Genomic DNA, 25,037 nt, shown 5'->3' with positions numbered 1-25,037 from the left:
TTTCTTACCTGTTGAACCTTGTCCCTTCGTAGTGCTCGGTTCTCTCTTTGACCCTGTGGTACCTGCTCCCGGTTTGGGCTCCATTTAGGATCAGTCACAGATGAGATCACAGTTTGACTAGTGGGCACAAAGGTGTCTTTCTTAACTAATGGTGTTGCAGAAGGCGCCAAAGACCCACTAGATGAGGAGGTCCAGGATTTATCTGGGGTTAGAATAGGGGTAACAGAGGACCCAAAATTTGTGTGTACAGTTGGTGAAGGAGTCTGAATGGAAACCAAGGGGGCTATAAGCGATGTATGCTGTACAGGAGTAAAGACAGATGGCATGGTGGCGGTTGAATTTGGTGTCAAAATTGTACCTAATCCTCTTTCTTCTGGAGAAAAAAGCTGTTGCTCAAGGCTGGCGGGTCTGGTGCTAATAGGTCTTCTGGAACCTTCCAACCACAGAGGCTCATCTACCGCCAACTCTGTCTGTCCCCAAAGATTAGTTTGTGGTTGAGGCAAAGCTGAGCTGGGTTGCCGAGCAAAAAAAGCCCAATCTGAGCTCTCAGACAATGAATGAGGTTGTGGCTTAGATCTTTCTGTAACAAAGGGCAGTGAATTTGGTTGGGTTTGGTGCAGAATTTGTGGTTGCAGAGGTGGGGGAAGCTGAGTTCTTATGCGTTCTGCTGGGGAGGGCTGGAAGAATGCTTGGGACTGAGGGTAGATTTGTGGCTGTGGAAGAGACTGACCTTGAGGTCCTGTCTGGGCCTGCGGAGGACTTGTCTGTGTGGGTTGTGGACGAGCATAAGTCATTGAACTGACACCTCCTGACTCTAAACCTCTCAAGCCTGTTTGGGGTAAGGTATCAGGTTGGGTTTGATTCCTGAACGAGTCAATGTCTAGGATGGCTGGTTTGTAAAGCTCATCAGGACGAAGTGAGGGCTGCTTCCATCTGGCTGTGGGGCTATTATCAAGATTACCCGGACCAGTTCGAATACCCAAAGAGACAGAGTCCAGATCTAGAACTTTGGGCCGAAGTTGAGACGTAGCGTTTTTTCTTTCTTGCTCTACTTCAGTCCATTGACGTTCCGCTCCTCTCTGTCGTTCAGGCTGCTGCTGTGCGTTCTCTTGTTCAAATGTACCTTTTCCTTTGTGTCTCCTTTGCTCTTGCTGGAGTTGCCTTTCACGGTATTTCTGCAGCTCAAAATCAAGAAGCTGTTGTCTCTCAAGCTCCTTGATCCTCTCAAGCTCATCCTGATTTTTTCTGCTTTCCCTGTCCTCTGCTTGCTGTTGTTTCCACATCTCAATCTCAGACTCTCGCTGTTTCTGTTTTGCTAATTCCTTCTGCCTCTCCATTTCCCTCTGTCTTTCAATCTCCAGTTGTCTTTCTCGTTCCTGCTGCCTTTCAAGCTCCCTTTGCCTGTCCAGTTCTCTTTGCCTTTCTAACTGTCTCAATCTTTCCTTTTCAAGCTCTCTCTGTTTCTCCTGTTCTCTTTGTCTCTCCAATTCCCTTTGTCTTTCTAACTCCTTCTGCCTCTCCATCTCTCTTTGTTTTTCAAGTTCTCTCTGCTTCTGTCTTTCAATTTCCCTCTGTCTCTCTAATTCCATCTGTCTTTCTCTTTCTCTTTCCATCTCCTTTTGTTTTTCAAATTCTCGAAGACGTAGCCTTTCCTGGTCAAGCATTCTCTCCTTCTCTCTCTCAAATTCTTTTTGACGTTGTCTTTCAAACTCTCTCTGGCGCTCAAGCTCTTTTTCCGCAGCTTTCATTCGCTCGTATTCAATTAGTTTTTGTCGCTCCTTTTCTCGTTTCTGTCGTTCCATTTCCCTTTGCCTCTCTAGATCCTTCTGTCTTACCCTCTCTTGCTCTTGTTGTCTTTCTAACTCCTTTTGTCTCTCTTTCTCTTTCTGTAACTCGATCTGTCTCCTTTTTTCTTTCTCAATTTCCTTTAGTTTCTCAATCTCCATATCTCTCTGTTTTATTTCTCTCAGCCTTTCCAAATGTTTCATCTTTTCAAACTCTGCCAATCTTTGTTTCTCTGTTTCCATCTCCTTCACTGCTTTGTTTTGTTCTCTGTCTTGTAATCTGTAATCAGGACTATGTGCAGTGTCAAACAAATAAAGTTCCTCATCCAAATCTCTCTGCATGGCAGCATCCAATGAAGGATTTCTTTTAAATGGAGCAATTGGATCTTGAGAAGCCCATGGCCCTGTTCTAACAGCGAAATCATCAAATGGCATCTCCTTCAGCCCTCTGTCCACTCTACCCACCATTGTCTGCTTGCTTCTCCCAAATATCTCATCTTCAGTTACTCTCTCACCTAGGTGCAAGGTTTCATGAATCTGACCAGTGAGAGCAAAGTATGTAGCTCTAGGTTTGTTCATTTGCTCATCTGTGTCCAGCATCTTAGGCCGTTTTGGTGCTGCGACTTCATCTCGTTCCCTCTCCTTTTCTCTTTGTGCATCTATCGCTTTCATCTTTTCTGTTTCAATTTCTTCTTCTTCTTCTTGTTCCTCCAAAGCTGCTGCCGCAGACATATGCACTTCCATCTGCTTTTGTATCTCTTCTTCCATCATTCTTACCATCTCTCTTTGTCGCTCCTTCTCAGTTTTAATCTCTCTATCTACATCTGTGACAGCAAATTGCTGTAGTGCCCCCACTCGGAGGTAACGAGGAATGCGTGGATCCATCATAGAGGCAGCTGATGTTTGGTCTTCATCCTTAATAAGAGTACTCATCTCAGGGGTGGGTCTGTCCTCTTTCTCCTGAGGAGCTGATCGACGTGAACGTAGAGTTATAGCTTTGTCCTCCAGCTGAGCAGATGGTACAGATTCACTAACAGCACAGTTTTCTCCAACTGAAGTCACAGTGTCAAAGACATGCTCTACGCGTACAGGGCTAGGAGGTGCAATTTGCTCTCTATAGCTTGCTTTGACTAAACTACCAGGATCTTCATCTTCAAGAGCTTTCAATGGACTGTTCTGAACTCGCAAAGAGTGGTTGCGTCTGGGCATGGGTTTAACTGTGCTTTCCTGCTGTCCTCTTGGACCCTGTGAGATGATATCCTCCACCATTTGAACACTATGCCTCTCCACCACATGGTCAAACACAGCAGCTCGTACCGTTTGAACGGCATCACTATTAAAAGAGGAGTTGGAGGGCAAATCTTGAATAACCTTTTTGTTTTCCTGTTTGTTTCCGGTTTGTCCATCAATACTGAAGTGCTATAAGAGAAAATACAGTACATTTGTAACATACTGTTTGATGATAAAAAACAATCCTAAATAAATAACATACTTGGAATTTATTTCAGATTCTCTTCTGTCCCTATTCCTGAATGTTAGAGTAGGAAAGAATTTATACTTTAACTTTCGCACAAGGTGAGCTCTGTCTACAACTCAATCTGATCCTTAAAGAAACAGCCTTTGACAACCCCTGCATGTAATTATCGCTTTCACTGACTGGTGTGGCATTCAAGGTAACATTTTCTTTGCTCAGATATGAGCTACCATTACAGGAGGGCGTTTGTGTCTGTGAAGCCAATACTGCAAAGATGACCTGGAACCAAACCAAAGGAGAGTATGTAGGAAGCTTCTGCAACCAGAGAGACAGAGAAGCGGAGAAAATGTGCATAACAAAAATAATAAAAAGGAGTTGGAATGCAATACAGACTAATTCAAATAAACAAGTAGATTATGAAATCTTTCAAATTACTTTTCCAAGTGGTTTTACAGAGAAGGGAACTAAAAAGATAACAGAAGAGGTGAAAGCGGAGATAAAAAGAAAAATGGAAACTGTTACACAAATGACTACATATGAAAGAATATAATAAACTGAGAAACTACAGAAAAGATAGAGACAAACATTAAACACAAATGAAAAGGGATAGAAGATGGACAATGTGTCTCTGAGAACAGTGAAATGGGATCTGTATGTTCTTTGTCAAAGCTCATAAAGCAGGGTGAGGCATGAAGGGACCATAATCAAAGCGACAAATTGACCTTTCCCACCCCCTTCCTTGGTAGAGTGCATGTTTTATCATCACAATATGACTAACGCTACAACTCAGGTTACACGCATTTGGAGTGCCGCACCTCCTGTGACATCAGAAGTGCCTTTTTCAACCTCATTTGTTTGTCCTACCTCTTTGTGTCACAGTAAAATATCTCTTTATTTTTAAAGTCTGCTCTTGCTGTGACCACCCAAAATCATAGTTTTCAAGTGCTGGAATATTCTAAAAGCCTGCATGAATTTTTCAAGAGAATTTTCCAATAATTAAAACAATTATTGACTATCCTAAGAATAACTGTACTTGGAACACAGCACATAAGTACAAACAAAATGTTTTGGAGCGGAATTAATACACGCCATGTCTTATTTTAATCTGTTACAAAGGGTTATTGGTCAAAAATGTAACAGTAAATGGCATACAATCAATTACAATGAGTTTATCTAGTGTAGGTATCCAAGTACATAATGCAGTGTTTCCGCTATATACATTCAACCGTGGCGGCCCGCCACTCCTAAAACATCCCCGCCACGCCTGCGGTTGTGGATAGAAGGGATACAGCAAACGAAATCTCGTTGGATGAGCACTGTTTTATCCTAATCCTTTAACCAAACCCAACTCTAAACACAAAATTTCACACGATTGTAGGATGTATTTGTATCCAATTTAGCCAGAACCGCTGTTTTCATCCTAATAATCCTACCTCCAAATCTAATCCTTAACTTTTCGGCATTTGCTGTATCCCTTCTAGACAAAACCCACAGCGTCAGCTCGCAAAAAAGCAACCGAAATGTCCGCTCTGCGAGACTGGCTGTCTAGAAATAAATTACTTTCTGGATTTGCGTTGTTCACTCATTTATAAATAAGTCTCCTAAAATATCATAATTTCCTCCATGGGTTTAGTTTCATGCACAAATAGATTTAAATCAACAGAGGATTATTAAGCTATGTTTCTGTTTGAGAAATAATAATAAAATAAATATATAAAAAAGCCTATACGAAATATGTTGCACTTAAATAATTATTAGATTGACAAAACGAATAAAAAAGTATTTGAGTTTCTGTTCTTTTTTTGTGACGCGCTCTAAAACCAAACCGCAGAAAGCACGTCATGTTTTTAATGATTATAAATAAGCACAAGGTTTTCTCCTTATTGTGAGTTTACACAAATAAAAATACATCATTTGAAGTTTCGAATGTTGTTTTACTTTTATCTTTATGACTATAAGTTTAGGGTAATTTAAGCTGCAAGGTCATCACGCATATGATGTTTACCGGCGCATATCTACACCAACAAAGCGCAGGGCTGCGAGAAAAGACATTATTAAACTTTTGATTTATAACATATTACGAGTTTTTTGGACATTCATTTGGAATCACTGTACTCATATTATAAACTTATCGGGCCATTAGTTATTCAGTATAGGCTATAAGCGCAGCGCACTGCTGAGCCTTAGCTGAGCGCTCAGCTGTCAGTCAATCGTCTGTGCTTTAGATCGACACTCACAAAGTTTCACATTAAATGATAAGATATTTGTCCAAAAACAAAAGGCTAAATACTGAATACTACTTATATGCGACTGCAAGACATTAATAGTCGAATCTGTTTGTAAGGAAACTTACATTATTCCCGTGGAAGAGAAGAACGTTGGTAATAGAAACTTGAGGCAGACGGTGAGACTGTTTTATCTGTTTTCAGACGAAACAGCAGGCCGGGGTACCCGCGGGTGAATCGCATAATATTTGATCTAACGGGTGTAATAGGCTATTTGCGTGTCATTTGTGTTGTAGATGCAGGTCGGGACTCAATAGACAAGAGTAAAATGCGGGTCTAACATCCAAGACCAAAATTCGACTCGTTTTTAAATGTCCCGTGCTTATTTGTGTTTAAGATCTGTCTGAAGACCGGTAAAGGTTTATATTTAACTGCGCGATTTGCGGTGTGACCGGCTCGGGGTCACAGTCTATATGTCAAATGGTACGGGTGTGAAATAAAATTGCTGCTGATATCGGAAAACTGGTCGGTTGTTCTGTCAATCACAGCGGTGCGGATTATCAAACAGGACTGCATGACTTAGTAACAGCTCTGTACGCTAAACACGAGGACGAACTTGCAATGCACACTATATTAAAACTACAATGAAATATCCGAACTACGTACGTAGCTGTGTAACGTTTTTTTAAGAAAATACAGTTTAGATCAAACATAGAAAAGCAATATGCTATAAATATAAGGAAAAGTAAATGACAGCGTGAAAATTATAAAAAAAAATACATGTTAGTTTACTGTAGCCTATATTCTACATAAATTTTTTTTTACATTTATAATCCTCATGGGCGCCCCCTGCCGCCACAGCTGAAAAAAATCCTAGAGGAAACACTGTAATGTATGGCTTACTGCATGCTGTAAAGATGCTTTATCCAGGAGAATGATTAATTGCATTGTTTATATCATATACCTTTTTGTTGAGATCTTCCTCAACCTCTTGGGGACTTTTGGACTCACTGGAACTAAGGCTGTCACGGTCGGCCTCAAATCTGAAAATAAGGTCAACAATGCTGCCATCAAATCATGTCAGAAGGAATGTATGTACAAGATGAACTCACATGAAGCCACAATGCTGGATTTTCTTTGCAACCCGATTTTCAAAGTTAGGAGTTCATTATGAAGGCAAGCCATTTGAGTTTCAATTGTGAACACCGAATTCACAATTTAGCTGTGCTCATTAGTAGTATTTATATCACTGGACTGTTGAATGCCTTATTCTGATTGGTTGAGAAGTATTTGACGGGTATGCATTATTTTTCAATAAACGCACACCTAATATTTCAAATACCTCAAAATAACCACCACAGCAATTTCTGTGGTAACAGTGGTATAAGTGGACTAACTGACTCAACAGTCTGTCATCAAATATTCCTTACACATTGGCAATGTACTTTTGATCAAGAATGAGAAAGTTTGCCAGAGAACTTTACACATTTAGTCAGTTTATGTGACAACAAAACTACATTTCTCATCATTTACTATGGCAGTACAAGAATAATAAAATGCATGCACTGCAAAAAATGTAGCTGCCTTAAATTTGAAAGTTTGGCTGTGCAAGTCATTTAAACGTACTATTCTAAATTCAAAGACTACGCTTTACCTTATAAGGTTATGCAAATTAGGTTATGCAATTTCAACTTGTTTTAAAAACAACTCATAAAAACTAAATAAAATTGCTTAACTTAGTCTAATTAATATAAAGAGGTAGTTCACACAAAAATGAAAATTCTGTCATGATTTGTTCACCCTAAAGTTGCTCTAAACCTGTATAAATGTCTTTGTTTTTTTGACTTAAGGGTGAGTAAATCATGACAGAATTTTCAATTTTGGGGAACTATTCCTTTAAGTGTAGTCATTTTAATATAGCCAGTTAAAATGACTTGCACAGCCAATTAGATTTATCCAATTAACAGCAAACAGCTTTACTTCCACAGATTGTGCACATTCCCTTTTATTCTGATAAAAAAATTTATGCACACATTGCAATTAGGAATACTCACAAATAAGAACTTCCCACTAAATCAATTTTCACAAACACAAAATGTGAAATGTACACTTTATGATCAACTATAACATAATAGCGCTTAACTCTGCAAAACTACTTAACCTTACCTTTTAGTACGGTCAGATACTAGGTAGCGTGGCCTATATTGTGGCTTCTGGGGTGGTGACAGCGCAGTAGGCACTTCTTCAGTAAGTTCTTTGATTCGCTGTTTTACCCCCACACCACCATCAGAATCAGAGACCGCCAGCACCGGTGAATGAGGCTCTGCCCCTTGAGTATCCACACGCGCAACTGAGAAGGATGAAGAGTCCAAGAGCAGGCTAATGCGCCTCTTTATACTGCTTCCTCCTGTATCCTCAGGTTTAGAGTCCTGGTCTTTAATTTCTGTCTTTTGACTTCTTTTCTCAGGCACAGGGGGCTTGTTCCAGCCTTCGGCCTTTTCTGTAACATTTTCTTTCTCTCGTGGACTAACAGCTCCAACATCCTTTGTTTCTTCTGGAGTGTTTTCTTTGCTTTCCTCCTTAAGAGGTCGCCGGTGTAAGTACAGTCCAATTGACTCAAACCTTGAAGTAAGGTCAGAGGAAAGCGGACGCCTTTCTGCCCAACGAGGGGACTCACCCTGAGACTCAGATTGAATAGGGCTTGGAAAGACAGCTGAAACAGGACGGGGTTTCTGACTTTTAGATTGGGGCCGAAGAACAGCAGGGGAACTCTCATCCTTGGCACCAGAATCCTCTTTTGTGTTCTCGAAATTCCGCCCGATCTCTGTTAGGAAGCCCATTGATTTAGCACGAGCGATTGATGTGCCAGATTGTTTATTTCGTGACCCAATGGGCCAGTCAGCACCAGGAGTCGAGAACTGAACTGAATCGGTCTTGGGTCGAGTTGGCGTGTATCCAGAACTTGTTCTTGTTCTTGGAACATCTCCACTTTGGGTCGGTCTAGACTTGTTGATATCAGTAGAGGGAACAGTAGGTGCTGGTTTAAAGGGCTGTGCCACTGGTTTGTTTGTTTGTCCTGCAGTGAGCTTTGGGGCAGTTTTAAATACAGTGGATTCAGGTCGATTTGAATTTGTGGATGGTAAATTGGGTTTGCTGGTTGGCTGTGGTTTAGGTGCGCTGGGTGGGTCTGGCTTGTAGGAAGCTGTTTGTATGGATTCAGGTCTAGGTTTCGGCTGTGGTTTAGGAGCAAGAATTGGGCGTATAGTAGGATTTCTCTCCACAGCAAAAGGTTTTGGAGTCAGTCTGGGCTTGGGGCTTGGGACAGGCTTGTTAGGTTCTGAGGGAATAATAAGTGGCCCCTGGGGGCCACCAGAACCCTCCATCAAGCCCTTGTTGCTAGAGTCAATTAGAGGGCTGAGGTGCAAGCGAGCCCCAACTATACTTGGCCGCCCAGCATCAACCTCCACCTGGGCAGCCATCACACCACCTAAGACAAGAACAAATTCATGCATGAAGTTGGGTGATAATGAGTTACAACAATAAAATTTCAGTGCTACAGACGGTTTCAGTAGTAGCAACGTAAACAAACATTTTTGTGGAACCAGTTGCATTGGCACTCCAACTTACGAATGCACATGAAATCTTCCACCCACTTTGTTACGATTACAAAGCAAACACTACATTAACAAATTAATATTCGTAAAAAAATATACCCCTTACATTTTTGAACATTCCTACACCATTACACCAAAGTAAAAAATAAAGTGTGTTCAAATCCTATTGTACTGGGGTGTGTCTATAAACCCAAAGAAAAAATGCTCTCTAACCCTCTTCTTCTTCACTACCGTGGACTTTGCCTTGGCAGATACAAAGCTCACAGGAGCACATCCAGCGCTTTACTGACACACCATTAATCAGACACAGTGTGTCCGTGTGTGCGTGTCTGTGGGTGTATTAAATCAGCATGATTGGACATTGCCCAGGAGGGAGGGATCAATTTTCTGAATTAAGAGTGCATTGAGCGTAAAAATTCTGCATGAGTCTGCAACTACAAATACACATCAAAGAAAAATAATTCACAGGAGTATCCACTGAGCCATAAGCGATAACGCAATACAAATGTTGCTCTTGGAATCCCCACGCTAACACACACGTGTTCACACTCAGATGGGCACGCAGACTTTTTCGAAAAGCACAGTTAACACACAACACAGAAACGTGCTTCAAAACACATTCACATACCTGTGTAAATGCACATGTATACGGCATGCGTCCCAATGTTGTTATCAAATAGTGCTTTGTCTGCAGTTTTCCGATACCACAACAATAACTCACCTGCCTGGCTGTCAGCCGTCTGCAGTGGAGCCCTGGTTTCTGTGGTAACCGCAGAGTGATGTCATATCATATGGAGAGGAGGCGGAGCCAGACTCTGTTGCAGGGAATACAGCATGGTTAGACACAGCTACTTCTGCACAAACAGTGTCCTTAGTAATTATTACAAAGCCTCAGCACACATACATAATCAAACAAACATGTGTTGCCCAAAAACTAAATCACAGCTTGATGGACTCGCTTAACATCATAACTGGACCAAAATTGTAAACAAATACTTTTGAGAGACAAAAAAACACACACACACACACAGCACAGATGCAAACGGTATCTGAATGCAACGCATTTTATGCAACATGCAAAAAAGACTTGATCTGCCTACTCAACAAACAAATGAACACACAGTGAGCGAACCGAAGAGCAAGATATTTACCAGTACAATTGACCTACATCTATAGATTACCAAACGCTTCAACAAATTTGATATGGCTGTGTTAGTGAAATCTTAGCTGTGTGGTTGCGTAAAAGGGACAAAAGTAGTGACACGGAAGGAGGGGACGGCAAACAGATAACCAGGGTGAAAAAGGGACAAAGACGTTGTAGGAAGGAGAGAAGGAGGATCTTGGTCAGAGTAAGTGTTGACAGGAAACGCCATTGCAGCTGGAATGTTTAAAATCTACGTCTTCAAACCCAGAGTGTTTAGGGAAGTAGCTCTGACATCCCGTAGGAAAACATTTACAGACGAACACTATCTAGCCATTAACCTAAAAACATTACATTCCTGAATATACATTAGCCCTGCAAATTACATTATATTACATTGCAGAATCTGCAGATTCAAACATCTTGGCAGAGAGAAATCAAAGCTTATCTCACAAAAACTTTCAAAAACATGTCACAACATGTCATTGTTCACAATAAATACATATTTTGCATTAAGGAAATAAAGCCTTTTTAAGGACCATTATGATTTTTGCAAACAGTGACAGTGATTGTGTCTGGGTGAATATATTACTTAATATGTTACAGATATTTCTGATATTAGTTATAGTATCATAACTATTGTTTTTCTTTTGATTTGTATATTACCCAGACATTTCTTTTTATGATCTGAGAGTTACTCAAACACTTTCAATATACAGAGGAATCTAATAAAGATCGTTAAGGTGTAAAGCCGCCTTTCCACTGCACATGACAAACGACGGCCGATAAGCCGGAAGTCATTCATTTCCTATGGAGAGTCGCAAAGGGGTTGCGTGAGGTGCCGACCATCTGCGGATGCGTAAATATCGGATCTGTTTTGAGCGTTGGATCTGTTAAAAAATTTGAACTTGTGCGACTAAACTGCATGGGATGGTGTAGCTGACTGGAAGTTATGTTTTTTATTGTATTCCAATCACAAACTGTGTGTGAGGTGAAAATGATTAATCCTTTTGGTTAAACTTTATTAGTAACACTTGAATTCTTAAAAAAAAACGTTTGATTACAGATAAGTAATACATTATTAATTTAATTTGTGTATGTTATTATTTTAATCTTGTCTTTATATGTTCTCTCCAAACGATATTTGCAATCTTTGTCATATATGCTTGTTTATTGTTTCATTCATTTGCGTTCATTTATTTATTCCACCATGGTAAACATATTAGAATTAAGCCTCTTGTGCTGAAATGAGCTTCTCTCCCATATACGAATAAACTAGGGATGAGCATTCGATTACATTTTTTTAGTCGATTGTCGGGAGAATTATCGATTAAAGGCGGAGTCCACGATGTTTGAAAAACGGTTTGGAAAAGGAGACGGGCCGACTACCAAAACACACTTATAGCCAATCAAATCAAATCAAATGCCGGGTTGCGTATGTGTGGGGCGGGTCTATCAACAGAAGGTCCAGATTCTATTGGGGTAGGGGCGTGTTTGTTTAGGCGATTTCAAATATCAACACTGGCTTTCAAACATCATGGACTCCGCCTTTAATCATTAATATTTTTATAATAAAATAATTATTTAACTTTTATAATTCAAAAATGTATAATACAAAAATACAGCGTGTTTTCCTCCATGAGACCTTTATTACAAGATCAACTTGTGGCAAACAGTTAAACTACATTTAGTTAGACAAACGGAACATATATGCGCTTGAATATGCGGTGCTCTAAAGCAGCGGAACCTGCAGCTGCGAGCCGCATTCTTAAACAGAGACTTCATTTGTTCCAAAAAATCATAACCTCTTCATGATTATTTTTTTTTAAATCAAAACGGAAGGTCACAGATAACGAAGTATGGTGTCAAATATTGCACCCTGGTGGTAAAATGTTAAATTGCTGCCACACAGTGAAATTAATTTAATTGCTTCAAGACACACGCTACGCTAGGCAACGCAACCTGCATTAGATTAAAAAAAAGTATTCGATTAATCAATAACAAATTAACGTCATTGACTAAATTCTTAACGATCAATTATCGATCGTCGATTAATCATGCCCATCCCTAGATTAAACTAAACTTCATTACGACTGCCACTAGGGGGAGAACTCCGACTGTCGTTTCCGTATGTCGTGTGCAGTGGAAAGGCGGCTTAACAACTGCCACCTGCAAGATGTGTCAACTCCACCTGCAAGATGTGCACAATTCCCAGCCATAAAACACAACTAGCACCTTAAACCATTAGTTCACCCAGAATGAAATTGTCTTTCATTAATTACTCGACCTCAGTCTCCATGCGTATTCATGAAAGCAGGACGTGCACACGTTAAACACCGACATTGTGTGTCAGCTACATTAACAGCTTGCATCTGTGGTGTAGTTGAATTAGGCATCTATGTAGGCTATATGCATGTCTAGAGCCCTTCTCACACAGACATTACGGAAAACACGCAGAAAATGCATCCGGGGTTTGTCCGGGATCGTTTGGTTTTTGGTTCATTCACACCGCCAATGATTTTTTGGAATCTGTGCGTGCATCAGTCCTGCAAATGGTAAGTTTTTATCCGCAGCATCTTAAGTTTGCTTATTTTCCGTTATTTCTCTCTACAGAAACTACGCAAGTGCATTTTTGTTTATAATAAGACTATAAATAAGCATGTGACGTGCCATTCTAGTATGCTGGTGAATGTTCTCAGCTTCAGATTGGATATTTGTTGAGCTCCCTGATCTCTGCTTTATTCCAATTTGTAGACATTCCTCATCGTGATTGTTAATGTGCTAATTGTTTAAAACACCGGTTTTAAATAGCTGGACGATAATTCTTGTGCAGAGACGCATATGCATTTTTGTTTATTATGAGCTCATATGAGCGCATGACGCACTATTCTTTTATGCTGCTGAACGATTCCCGCTTCAGTGCGGATAGTGACAAGCTTCCTGATCTTTGCTCAGACATGTCTCATTATGAATGTTAATCTGCATGTACGTCCCTCGTTTTAAAGAGCTGAACCATAACTTCATGTTGCAATGACACATGCATCCTCACTACGGCCTTCCCTTACAGCATTGTTTCTGCATGTTGTTCACACACAGTGCTTTCCTCGTATCTTACGGCAATGTTACTAGATCCTCTTTCCGGGAGCGATCCCAGAACATTTACAGGACATGTTTTGGTTCACACAGAAGCCAATTTTACGAAATTTTCCAGGAGTGACGTGGAAATGAGGTTTAGGGGTGATGTACAGCAGCGGTGTTTAACGCAAACATGCATGCGAGTGCTGCTGAAAATGCATCGCAGACCGGCTTTGAGCATAAAAACTATTCATGATATAAAGATGAACAAAGGTCTTTCGGGTGTGGACTGACATGAGGTTGAGTAATTAATGACAAAATTTTCATTCTTGGGTGAACTAACCCTTTAACTACTGATAGGAATATAAACTGATGTAATAAAAATCAGTGGATAAAAGCTGGGTTCAAAGTCAAAAAAAAAAAAAATCAAGCTGAGGCAACTTTTCGAAAGATCTGATCATAAGAGGAGTGACTAATGCAGTGGGATGTTAAAATGTTCCTTAACAAGGAGTGGCAGAAAAAGAGCAACTGAAATCACAAACATATGCTCTATGCATTGTGTATGCAGACTGGCTGTTTTGAGAAACAACAAACATGTGTAAGGCATAATGTACCTGTATAGGACCCAATACGAAGAGATAATGTGGCAAACAGTAAATGCTACAGATAACACTTACCCAGCCTAAATAGCAATACCAGCCAGATCTTAAATACAGTAACACATCAGTTCCTGGATGCAAAAGATTCTAATAGGAGACAATAAAAACACTGACCTCACCCTCTTTCCACGTCATTCGGTAAAGAAAATCTGAGCCATCCAAACTGAAATACAATGGAGAACAAGCCAAACTGCTTGTCAGAAATATTAATGTTCCAATCCAAAACACTTACATTGATAGGCCTACTATTTAAACTTAATTAATAATAATAATTAGTAACCAATACAAGTGAATGACACACAAAGAATGGTAATATTATAAGATTTGGACAGTAAGAGTGTTACTTTTTCAGCTTTTTTCACAACTAAACTGTCAACTAAATCTAGATAAGCAAGAACTAGCTGATTGCCCTGAAGCTTTTTTTACTCCAACGTGATTCTGCCCGTTTTCAGTTTGCATGCATGTGCGCCACTGACACTCTGGTTCAGCCAGTTTTGCTGAAGGAAAATAGTTTCCATGCTCTACCTGAAGCAAGAACAAAAGCAATGAATGAGCATGACTGGCAATGCTTCAGTACACACACAGGAAATGATCTAGTGTGGCCCATCACCTGCTCATGAATGCACAGCTCACCCTGATCATCAAACAAACATTATGTGTAACTTACCTGAGAGTTAAACACCGTTTAGGCTGTGACTGTGCCATTAAAGGAAACACTAATGAGTTAGTGGACATTTTTCAAGCATCACAACAAGGCCCACAACAACTGCCACAAAAAACTGAGATACAGCTACTTGTATCTTTTTATTAAATTATTCAACACTGTGTTTTTGTAGCTCAATTTGTACAACTATTAAAAAACTGAAATGTGCACCTCTGTTCGATGTGTTAAGCTAGGACGGGACATATTGAGCGGCTCCTCCCCCTTTTAAAATACCCAATAGCGTTTAGTTTACCTCACTAGAACCTGATGTGAAGCCTATAACACGCAGTATAGCCTGTTTTTGACATTTTCTCGAACGTACGCGCACAGTCGCACACACACAACCTTGAAAAGCATAGTTTATTCGACTTTGACTGTATACACAGATTTTCGATACAATGTATCTCCTGGGCTACATACTGCATTCTCCTGTACGTGCATGCACCGACCTATGCGTACAATGTACGTGGGGTTTCAAAAAAACAGCTGTGCAATGCATGTACATACTGGTGATCTATATTGGCGGAAAAGTTTGAAGGCTTTGGGCCACCACTAACAGCTTGCACCAGCTCAAACCATAATTTTGACGTGAAATAACGTCTGTCGTGATTACTTAAGATGCGCAATGGATGGATAATTCGAGCTGAAAAGGTGTGGTCTAGTTATTTTTGCCACTGACCTTATTTATTGCATATGCATTTCTGGGAGTTTCTCTTTCAGACACAAAATTTATGGGAGATTATTTAAATGATTTACGCAATGTGATTTACGTGATTGTGATATTATTGGTATTTGTGCCATTATTTAACGCTCCCAAAAAAGCATGTCTTAAATAATTTTGCGCTTGAAATGGCTGCAATTGTAGCTGATAGAAAGCTTGGCAGAGATCAGAGAGCACGTAGTACAAGAGGATTTTCTCCACATGTAACAGTTTATTTGGAATGCCAGAGGAGCATATTATTCAAAAATATTGTTTGCCAAGCCATGTTATTTTTCATGTTATTATTTGGTGAAATAAATAAATGAGGAGTCACTAGGAGAAGTCACACAATACCAGGTGTTTCAAAACTTCTTGTAAAACTTCATTTTTGTCCTCCAGTTCTATTCAGTGTACTATGGCTTCGTTAGCTGGGATAACACACCCCGCATTTTCTGCTGCGATGTCAGTGGTGCGCATAGGTGTTTAGATCACCCAACTGATCAGCTCTGTTTATTTGCGACCCTGAACTAATTTCATTTGCACTGCTCTAAGTAGATTGGGTTGGTCATTATTTTGCACATTTTTTGTAAATAACCTGCAGATATTACCACTCTCATTGGCGCTTTCTTGGAATTGTGCTCTTGTGCTAATTTGCCCCATTTAGTAAATCTGGCCCTTAATCTTCTAAATGCGAATTTGGAGAGCTTAGGTATCCTTAAGACTAACAGGGTTCGACATTAAACATTGTCATGTGGTTGTCCCTCAGACAAGTAAATCTGTCCTTAACTTCTCCAAGTAAAAAAGTTACTTTGACTTTATGGCAGTTCTGTAACTTTGCGCATGGCTCTGCATCCGAAAATGACCAGAAGTCTGCCAAGTATAATCAGGCTTGAATGGGGGTCAAAAAAGGGGTCAGAGAGTCACAGAGGAGCAACCGATGGCACAGTTGAGTACAGAACCTGACTGTCATGTGTGGGAGAGAGGAAGTGACAACGCGATGTGCAGAAATCTATTTGTTGCGGACACTTTCAAGTTACTTACAAGTAAAAATCTCTTTGCTCAAAAACAACGTCATTTTGTGGATTTGGTGTAATACAATGTGTTCGCGTGGTTTATGGTCCAAAAAACACATTTTTCCACATACCGTACATTTTTGTTTCTCCAGATTCCCCTCTCTTCCTGAAACGCACTGATTTGGTACCAAACTCATTGATTTGAAAAGCGCTGTGTCCCTGATTGGCCAGTTAATCTGTACGTTGTGATTGAATACCTCTGATGTCAGCTGGAAAAGTGACACTCCTTACCATGTTTGAAAGATTCGCTCACAATGCATTGCTGACAGGAGTTAAAGGGATAGTTAGGCCAAAAACTATATTAAACCCATGATTTACTCACCCCCAAGCTGTCAGAGTTGCATATGTCCATCGTGTTGTTGTATAAATATCCATATTTAAAACTTTATTAACGAAAATAAATACCTTCCGGTAGCGCCGCCATCTTAGTCACCTCCGTATTCATGAGAGAGTATTAGCGTAGTGTACGCACTTTTCTTAGTGACGTATGACAAATTCGGAGGGCGGGGGCACAGAGCAGCAGCAGAGTAGCCTCCGTAGGCTGCGTAAGCTCTCATCCTGAATGCGGACGCGACTAAGATGGCGGCGCTACCGGAAGGTATTTATTTTGGTTAATAAAGTTTTAAATATGGATATTTCTACAACAACACCGCGCGGATTACCCTCAGAAGACCTTTGTTTATCATCCTGGAGCCGTTTGGATTTAATTTTTGAATGATGGACGCACTTTTTTTGGACTCGAATGTCGTGGACTATGGGTGGACCCCGTAACATTACATTTAATCAACTGAAAGATCTAAAACATTTTCTAAAATATCCGAAAATGTATTTGTCTGAAAAACAATGGACATATGCAACTCGGACAGTTTGGGGGTGAGTAAATCATGGATTTAATATCGTTTTTGGCCGAACTATCCCTTTAACTTGCAGGCTTTGAGTCCAAGAGGGAGGAATTATGATAATGTCAGTTTTGTCACGTCAACAGGCACAGGAAGTAAACTGTTGCCTACAATCCGTGTGTTTGTTGTAGTCCAAGAAAAGAGATTTACGGTGGAAACGATAACTCGAGTCATTGTTTACTTTGGGATATGTACCTTTTGCATATCATTAACATGTACTAATACACACTTACACACCAAAGGAAATGTACAATCATGAATCGTATAATTGGTGCTCTTTAATGTCGAGACCAGGGGCATGTTCAATCTCACACCGGTGCGCTACGTTTTGCTACGGTTTCCGGGTTGAACGACATGTTTCCTGGAAACGGTGTGCAACGGAATGCAACAGGTTTTAGAAGCGTTTTCTCTTGTTTGGTGGGTGTGTCAGAAATGTCAGCCCAATCAGCGGCAAGATGTATAAAACCACGCGATAGTAAAGAGACAGCTCTCTCAATGGGTTCAAGTTGGAATGTTGTCTTTCATTTTGGACAGCAAGGTCAGTGATTGTAACATCGAGGGTATTTTACAGTATTAAACACACATTTATAACGATTTCATCAGGCTTCAGAAACATTTAAAAAAGAACACAAAGAATGGCCTCTCAGCTACCGTAGTTGCAACTCTTGCGTCATCACAACAGGGTGTTCAATGCATCACCGTTTCTGTTTAATAAACGTTGTGCAACGTTTTGTCGGGGCTGAACGCAGCCCTGCTGACATATTTGTATTATGTCAAAAACTTCTATTTTGATTTCATGGGTACTTTAAAGATCATTTACAGAAATGTTTGAATGAATAACAACTACCAGCAATACACAGCTAAGACTCGCATATTATTTACTGTAGAAACAATACCATTCTTGTGTAGTCCAGAACATCTGCTTTATAATAAGGACGCAGACCCTTACAAAGTATTACCATGGTAACCATCATCCAAGATACCACAGTTACTACAGCTTTTTCCCCATCAAAAATCATTTAAAATGTAAAAATATAAAGATTTAAGCGTTGAAGTTTACACAATCTTTGCTTATTTTGATTTTATAAAAAAATTAATCAACGTTATAATAATCAACATTGTTGTCAGCGCTAGCTTTTTGATACAACATAAGCTTCCTATGAAAACTTACCAGTTTAAATAAAGTCATAGCTGTTATAACTTTAATCATATGATTTTGGCGGAAACTTAGGTAACCATGGTAAATAATGTTGTGGAAAGAAAAGTAAAGAGTTCGCCATTTAAGTTTCTTTGTTAGCTGACTAGCCTGCTTTAACTGCGATCACTAATCTTAAAACCATGTTGTTTCACAATAGCATAACGGCACTATGTAAAATCTGTTTTTACCCACCTTTTTGAGTATTTCAAGCAGTCGTCTGGCTATCCCACCTGTGTGTGCTGTTTGGGATCAGAGCGCAACCAAACTCCGCTAACGTTACTGTGTTTCGGATAGACCGAAGCAAGTTCTGTTGTTCGCGGGTTAATGATTGTCTTCACTGCGGGGGAATCGTTGGTTTTTGGGCGCCTTATCCCGCATAATTCCCAGTGAGATGTTATTCCTTAAAGCTGAACGCTGATCCCGGTGGGTTTTTGGCAAAAGTGCGGTCTGTCTGTAAACAATATCGTAGTCTGGCTCACACAAACTTGCTGAGGGAGCCGGAAGGTGGTGTGTGGGATCACATTGCACGGAAGGATGGAGGATTTGTTTTGGTACGCCAGTCTGGGACAGTGTGGAGGGGATAGAGAGAGTGTGACTGCGCCCTCTTGTGTATGTTGATATAATAACAAAAATACAGACTGATATATCATGTGGTTGAACTCATCATGACCCATTGCTAACGCAGTCGCAGTGCTTTACCAATGCTTTAAAGTAACACTGCTAAGCATTGTTTACTGTTATATAAGTAATCAGTTTGATTATATGGCATCAAGGCTATCGTCAATGGGTTAATCTAATTAAACTTTACAAAATGCATACACACTATTTAATTATTTTTTTTAATAGGGTGTATGCATTTTGTAAAGTTTAATTAGAACTATTTAAAAGCTATATTTTTAATCTACAAAGTGTTGCAACTTTCTCAAAAAATTTAATAGATTGTGTTATTCATTTGTACCAGCTGTAACACCTGTTATATTATGTTTACATTTATAGTTGTAGTACACAAAATACATAGGCTATATGGGTTACATGTAAACACGTAAGCACATGCATCATTTTCTCAACACAGTACGGTCACATGTTGTACCTGATTAAAAGATATGTTTGAATTTTATTAAAATAGATTTCCAGTATTTTATGTGTACATGTTTTTAGCAAATGCAGTTCTGTTACAGAACTTTGTTATTGTTAGTGATCATTACCCTTTTCCATCCATCAGCTTTTGTGTAAAATAACAAGCCAAAAATGTTTTGGTCAGATGGAGTTTCAAACACACTTGCCCACTCCTTCATTTATTTTAAATCAAAAATATATTATTAAACAACATGAACTTTGGAGCTGTCTATATATTCTAGTTCCTGACACATTACCACTGTCATTTACTGAAAAAAAATTCCTTATAGTTTGTTCATCCAGTTGAACCGGTCATATGAGCAAGACATTTTCATTTGCTTCTAGTTTGTTGTTGGATCAAAATATATCTCTACTCAGAGTGATTTGGCTTTTAAAAGTAGGGTAAGAATACAACATTTATTATTTTAGTTTAGAACTATTGTACAGACGCTTGCTTCACATGTAAAATATGTGTGCATTAGTGTCATTCTGATCATGATAATAACTAGTCTCATGTTCATGTAAACCTGCACTGCCATTAATATGAAGGTACGAAAACATTTAGAAATCTGTGATTTGTAAGTTTTAAATCGGTTGACACCATTTAGTCTCTCAGAACTAAAAAATAATAGTTTGTTTTATCAGAAAAAGTCCTTGGTTTTGAGTACACAAGGTTCATAGGCTATCCATATTTTATTTTTGGCCTATTTAATTTTTTGTGTATTCTCTTGTTAAAAAACACGTCTACAACATAATTTTGGATATACGTTGCAATCATTGTTGTGAACAATATGTATTTTCTATACATGCAGATTGTCAAAAAGTACTCTTGTGTTGTAATACAGTATATGTCACTATAAACAAACATGTACATTTTGTTTAGTAAAACAATAAACAGTGTGTGAATCAGCTAAACAAAATATTGTTTGAGGAATTTGTGTGTTTGTATAATCTTATGATTGTTTGTTAGTTGTTTGGAATTCTGTCCAGAACAGAGGGTCTCCAGTGTGAGTCCCAACTCAAGCCCAAGTTTCACCCTGGGCTTGAACAGAAATAATGCATTGTTTTATCCAAATAATTCATTTTTTTAAATACTTGGATCTTGAAACATTGCTATAAGCGTTTCTTCCCACATGGAAAAAACATATATAAACATATATGTTTCAATATAGGTTTTGATATAAGTTTTAAATATATGTGACATATATAAAATTGGCCGTTTTCCTATATTATATGTACATATATGTACATATATGCACATATATGTTAACCTATATATTGGTAAAATTATTAAAATCTGTAGCTGCTAATAAATTAAACATAAATAAAGGTCCAACCAATGACAGTCTGCACCTGCAGGAGAAGGTTCAAACCTCCAACCTTCCGATTACAAAAAAAAATGCAATCCCACGCACCACTGCTGGGATTCAAACACCCAACCTTCTGATCATTAGACAACTCGCTTTACCATCTGCGCTATTGTCGCTGTTAAATATCACTGAACAGTAGCTGTTAAATTAAACCATTTTGTTATACATGTCGTAGACAGTTCTTGTAAATGTTTTAAATGTGCAGACATCATAACTTTATTTAATAATTCACATAATTTATGGCCTGTATATGCACATATATGCACCTCAATTTTGCATATATGCAGCATATATATTATCATATATGGGCATATATGCTGTATATGTGCAGCATATATGGGCATATATGCGGTATATGTGCAGCATATATGGGCATATATGCTGTATATGTGCAGCATATATGTGCATAGTAGCTGCATATAGGTTATATATATATGTGCATATATATTATTATATATGTGCATATATGCTGTATATGTGCTGCATATATGTGCATATTAGCTGCATATATGTTTCATATATGCGCATATATGCTGTATATATGCAGCATATATGTGCATATAAGCTGCATATAGGTTTCATATATGCACATATATCCACATATAGGTTCTTTCCATGTGGGTTGACAAATATAAGCAGCGTATATATTCATTACAGCAAGTACATTATGTGTGAAATCTGTTTTCATCAGTGCTGTGTCTCTCTTTTTCTAGTAATGGCAGAGAACACCTCACAGCCCATAAGGTGAGAGTGTCCCAAAACAAGATCTGATTTCATGTAATAGATTAGATGAATTTGTACATGTCCTGCAAACATTAAAGTTGATACCAACTATTTGGTCAATATGAAATGTTGTGAATGGGGAGTTTAATTTAAATCAAGATCCTCTTCCTCAAATTGTCTTTAATGGCTCTAACATTGGCAATATGGTTTCATGAGTTAAATTCCCACATAACACATGGATTAAATGTAAAATTGACACAGAACTCCTGGCTAGCCAATAAATTAACAAATAGATACTATATTATATTTATGAATGTTGTTTATACATTTCCATAAATGCTGAAGAATCTTGTCCACTGTAACAGATTTCACATGTTAATTTTCTTCTGGCTGGAATTAAGACTGCTGTGTCATTCCTTTAATAATGTGATGATCACATCTATTATATATCATTCACAGAGTTAATGGATGAGAAATCAGTTAAGATCAGAACATTTCAAGATCTGATGCAATATATCAAACCTTAAAATGTAAAAACCTAAAAAATAAAAATGTAACTTTATGATTTCTTCATTATATATTAGATTACATAGCTGGGCTAGTAACAAAACCACCAATGAGAAAGAGCATGGACAATCCTTTTGAAGGTAAATCATGCAATAAATAACAGTTATTACTGTGTGTAGGCTTTAATGTGTGATATATTGTCATTCATCAGTGCTGTGTCTCTCCTTTTCTAGTAGTGGCAGAGAGCACACCATCGCCAACAACAGGAGCCAAAATCCCAAAAAGCATGGACACTGCTTTTGATGGTGAGTCATGCAATATAACAGTTGGGATAGTTCACCCAAAAACTAAAACGTTGTTATTATTATAAATACAGATAAAAATGTACAGCTTGTAATGCACTATAAGTCGCTTTGGATATATGGCATAAATATCATAGATCAAATATCATGGTATTCTAGAACTGAATGTTGTGCGTATGACAATCGAATATCAAATATTTTCTGCTTTCTTTGTTTTTTACATTTGTTTTGTTTGTTTTCACTGACTGATAACAGCACGGTTGTCCTGTCTTTGTGTTCCCCTGTCTTAGTCTCTTATTTTGAAGTTCTGTTCTGTCATTCATATTTGTAGTCTTTACTTTTGTTCATTGGTCCTTGCTCTTGATTGTTTCTCAAGTGTGTCTTGTTATCTTGTTTACCCATATGTATATATTGCCCTTGTGTTTCAATTGCCCTTTGTCAAGTATTGTTTGCTGTCATGTGTTTTTGTGTCCTGTGTTTTTGTGTTCTGTGTTCCGGACTTTGTTCTGTTCTGGTTTGTTTGGATTTTATTAACTTTACTGCATTTGGATCGGCTGCCTTGTCTTGCCTCTATAATCTTACACTATAGTGATGTGTAATATATTATTTTTATCAGTGCTGTGTCTCTTTTTTTTCAAGTAAAAGAAGAGAGCACATCAATGCCCTTAACAGGAGCCATTATCACAAAAGAAGATCTGATATTATATACTCAATATTCAGGATGTGACTGTGGTGCGAATGACATTAAAGGGATAGTTCACCCAAAAACGAAAACTTTATTGTTATTTGTTATTATTTTTTATCTTGGATTGAACTGGTCTGTTTAATTCTGTAGGCTATATTTATTCATTACTGTAATAATCTTATACTATAGTGATGTGTAATATGATTTTATCATCACTGCCCATAACAGGAGCCATTATCACAAAAGAAGATCTGATATTATATCCTAAATATTTAGGATTTGACTGTGGTGCGTATGACATTAGGAAATTCTTTAGTTTATTTGTTCTTTAGAATACAAATCTACTCTGCTTGTTTGTATTTAAATGTATTGTCATATCAGCTTTAATGGGTATTTCATGTTACAGATAATAATCATTATTTAATAATTCAATAACTTAATTTAGCCTATAAAAACATCCAATTCTGTTCAGCATGACAGAACAATTATTTGAATTTACTTGTGATACAAAATGTACACATTGTAAGTTTTTTTTTAAGTTATCTTCTTATTTCATATGCAATAAAATGTTAACAGGACATTAAAAATGTAAAAAAAAATGTATTTAAAAAATATGCTAGCAATGAATATTTTCAGATTTTGCACAGTGATGTTTTTGTGATCCATAGTGACAATGATCAAAATTTTCCACACAGAGATTCTTAATGAAGACCAAACAGGAGAGCAAGAGAAATACAAAGCAGATTGGATTTGTGATATGTGTGAGTATTTAACTGACATCAAGCACATCACATAAAATTAATGAATACCAAATGTAAGCCAGACAGTATACAGTATACCACATCATGGGTTCAAGGGGTTTAATACATTTCATTTCTTTTTTATTTTATGTTTTATTTATTTAATTTTTTGCTGTGACTTTACAGTTTTCTAATTTTCCAGTTTTCCAAGCCAAAGTTTAATCTGTTTTTATATTTTATTCAGATTATAATTTTATTATAATCTGTTTTTATATTTTATCAATATGAGCCAGAATCTGATGCAGATGATCAAGCTAATCGATCAACTTTGCCAGCCCAGCTTGAGCAGAAAGTGAAAGTATCACTGTAAAAAAATTCCGTAGAAATTACAATGTTATTGCAGCTGGGTTGCCGGTAATTTACCGTAGATTTAAATTTATGTTATTTACTGGCAAGAGTTTGTTCAAAGTTAAATAAATTTTAAATATTAACAAGTCTTTATCTTTACAGAATAAAACTATACAATAACAGCCTTATGCAAAGCATTCTTGCATTCTGAAGACACTTTCAAGGTGCTTAAATGAAGATACTTTAAATAAGATAAACTCCAAAAAACAGAAAATAAATAAGTTAGATAAGGCACAGTGTACCTTTAATACTCTTGTGTACTGTAGCTTGTTTTAAACAGGCATCTGGATGAACCAGTATATGCAGGAGGGGGAATTTTTTCTTACTTGTTTCTTCCCACTCGTTGTTTCTTCCTTGTCAAGTTTCATTAAAATGAAAATATCTTTCTCAGAAGAGTGATTTGTGAATGTAAGGTAAGAGAAAGTATATTAACTTGCTGCATAAAAATAAATTCAGCTTTTTTAATGTTTAAAATTCTTCAACCAAATTTGAACATTGCTATCATTTGATACTGTTTACATAATAATGACAATGGTTTGATATTTTTATGCTTTTGACAACCTCATACAAACACGAAAGGTAGAAAAACACCTAGAAATGTGTGGTTTAGTTTGCTGATGATAAAAATTTTGTAATAAAGT

The 25,037-nt window shown here is 38.0% G+C and overlaps 2 protein-coding genes across 4 annotated transcripts in view; one reads left to right on the top strand and one right to left on the bottom strand.

Annotated features, from left to right (window-relative positions):
- Positions 1 to 19,086, bottom strand: part of LOC135729599 (uncharacterized) — a 53,445-nt gene extending 34,359 nt beyond the window's left edge. The window contains exons 1-6 of one of the 3 annotated variants that reach the window (XM_065247384.2): positions 18,738 to 19,085; positions 14,087 to 14,135; positions 9,819 to 9,912; positions 7,650 to 8,970; positions 6,448 to 6,526; positions 9 to 3,203 (exon numbers count right to left, since the gene is read on the bottom strand). In XM_065247384.2, coding sequence (XP_065103456.1) covers positions 9 to 3,203; positions 6,448 to 6,526; positions 7,650 to 8,962 — 4,587 coding nt within the window. In that variant the 5' untranslated portion in view covers positions 8,963 to 8,970; positions 9,819 to 9,912; positions 14,087 to 14,135; positions 18,738 to 19,085. Of the gene's footprint in view, positions 1 to 8; positions 3,204 to 6,447; positions 6,527 to 7,649; positions 8,971 to 9,818; positions 9,913 to 14,086; positions 14,136 to 18,737 lie in introns of all 3 variants that reach the window. The other 2 variants (XM_065247385.2, XM_065247383.2) reach the window with 2 other exon arrangements.
- Positions 1 to 25,037, top strand: part of LOC135729597 (calsenilin-like) — a 189,460-nt gene that overhangs the window by 77,383 nt on the left and 87,040 nt on the right. The window lies entirely within an intron of this gene.

Source organism: Paramisgurnus dabryanus, chromosome 11 (genome assembly GCF_030506205.2).
Source record: "Paramisgurnus dabryanus chromosome 11, PD_genome_1.1, whole genome shotgun sequence".
NCBI classification, from domain to species: Eukaryota; Metazoa; Chordata; class Actinopteri; order Cypriniformes; family Cobitidae; genus Paramisgurnus; species Paramisgurnus dabryanus.
Note: the sequence above shows the minus strand (reverse complement) of the source record. Positions and strands in the feature narration are given on the sequence as shown.